The sequence below is a fragment of the Nanorana parkeri genome, unplaced genomic scaffold, assembly GCF_000935625.1.
Source record: "Nanorana parkeri isolate BGI_ZX_2015 unplaced genomic scaffold, ASM93562v1 scaffold2665, whole genome shotgun sequence".
Taxonomy (NCBI): Eukaryota; Metazoa; Chordata; class Amphibia; order Anura; family Dicroglossidae; genus Nanorana; species Nanorana parkeri.
Genome location: NW_017308933.1, coordinates 41,559 through 43,796, shown reverse-complemented (window position 1 = coordinate 43,796; position 2,238 = coordinate 41,559). Strand labels below are relative to the sequence as shown.

Here is a 2,238-nt window from a genome sequence, read left to right as displayed (position 1 = left end):
GGGGGAGGACGGAACCAGAGGAGAGAGGTAGGTGCGGGGGGGGAGGACGGACAGGCTGCACACATTTTACAAGTGATCGCAGCGACATCGCCGTGATAACTTGAAAACGAACAAGCGGCTTCCTCACATTACATTTAGTCCCGCCTTCCCAAAGCAGGGCTAATTGTAGAAGGCAACATACTGCCCGGCACTTTATGTTCCGGGTGTCGAGGGATTCCACACCGCTGCCGCCTCTCTGCGCCCCGCCGCCCCGAGGCCGTTCCTCGGTGGCCTTGTGGGGGATCCGGGCCTGTCTACAAGCATTCATGATGCATCAGATGAACTTCCAGCTAATTATTTTATAAGAACTAAAAGCCCAATTCTGGAAAACTTTCCTGAATGAATATAAATCTCCAGCAGGAAAGAAAAGCAGTTTAGACGTCTTCCCTCCCGATCTGTCACATGCAGTACCCTTTCTTCACCACAAGATGTCCTCATTCTTGCAGACTGAATGATGTCTAGGATTGAGGATATACTGGGTGTGCAGGGCGTCATTGCCTTGCCCCCTGAGGGGGTGTCACCATGTCACCCGTGTAATGATATACTGTATATAGCAGCACTGATTACCCATTTCTGGAAGGGTGCTGAGTTGGCGACGTAACCCCGAAGTTGGGCTTTGAAGTGAACCTGTACTGTACCCATAGTAGATAAATGAACAGGTTCTCTTTGTAGCAGACACGGCAAGCATGTCCTCCGCAGTCCCTGAACATATGAAATATTCCCCTCGGCACACTTTTTATTGGTCCATATAAAGATAACGGACATTTATTATAGAGGAGGGTTACTTGTCCTTCCAGTAGAATTGTCCCCAGTGCCCGCACACGTCCTCTATCCCGGCCACCAGATGGTCCAGAAGCTGAAACAGAATTTAAAGGAGGACGAGTTCATCAATGAGCTGAACCGTATGAACTGCTTCCATCATACATGCCAACCGCCCCGGACTACACCGGAAAGTCCCCCATCTCGGCCCTCTGTCCCACCAATGATCTGTCCTGGGCCATGTCCTGGGATCACAGCATCAACCTTATCTGAGTTGCTGCACATACATAGTAACATGACATAGCCATGAATTGCAAGGATCGGGGCCACAAGTGGGCGCGGTTACCACATATTTGGAGGTGTGGTTTGCATGGGACCAACACGCAAAGTGACTGAGGTGGGTAGGTGGGGCAAACACGTAACATGGCTGGGTGGAGTATTTAGAGGTCGCGTCTGGTTGAGACCAACCTGTAATAAGGGAATGCTCTGAGCGCACCTACCCAAAAAGTGGGCAGAGAACATGCAGGGTGGGGGCGGGGCTAACAGTGCCCCAGGATCTGGGACCATATTGTCGGTCAGTATATTTCCATTAGATATTTCCTTGTTATAAATCGTAGTAACATAGAAGGTAATGTTGAATAAAGACACGGGTCCATCCAGTTCAACCTATCGGGCTTCAGGTCTCCCTGTACTGAGTTCCACCATCTCCGACTCCCCACACAGGACGTTGGTGGGTCTAGTTTTGCCTCCGATCACACAGACTGCAATGCCTAATGTCGTGTCCATCACATCCCAAACTTTACTATAGAACTTGTAGCGCAAACATCGGGGCATTTTGACAAGTACATTACTTGTCAAAACGCCCTGTTTTTTCCGCCCTCACCCTGCAGCGCCGTAAGGCGGCCGCCTGACTTGCCTTGCTGTAGCGCCGGGCCTGTATATATATATTATGTACAAGTTAAAAACATCATTTGGGTTCATTAAGGCTTTGACACACTGCAAGCCAAGCAGCGCGGAGCGGTGGCGCGCTGCCTTCGCGAGCAGTGGGTCCAGGGCCGCCATCAGGGGGGATTGGACAGATACTCATGGAAGGGGCCTGGGGGGCCCGCCCGGGAGCCTTTCATGAGTATCGGTCGACGGTGACAGGTGAGGAGGGGGCCGGGCCCTGCTCTTCTGATCTCGGGACTGTCCGGAAGTGACATCGCGTCACTTCCAGCCAGTCCGGCAGCAGAGGAGGCCAGGTGTACAGGCACCAGGAGCAGCTAAGAGGAGCTGGGAGGAGGGAGGGAGATGCATCCCAGACCAGCCCACCTGAGGCCCTGCAGAGCCCACCATAGAGAGTATCAAATGAGCTGTGCAGCATCTATGGTGGGCTCTGCAGGGTCACTCTCAGGTATGTGTGGGTTCTCAGGTGGGTCCTGCGTCCAGCACGTCGGGGGG

The 2,238-nt window shown here is 52.8% G+C and overlaps 1 protein-coding gene across 1 annotated transcript in view; it reads right to left on the bottom strand.

Moving 5' to 3' along the window:
* Positions 1 to 2,238, bottom strand: part of LOC108802111 (sodium/hydrogen exchanger 2-like) — a 36,864-nt gene that overhangs the window by 6,735 nt on the left and 27,891 nt on the right. The window contains exon 7 of the mRNA XM_018573997.1: positions 825 to 895. Within this exon, the coding sequence (XP_018429499.1) occupies positions 825 to 895 (71 nt within the window). The remainder of the gene's footprint in view (positions 1 to 824; positions 896 to 2,238) is intronic.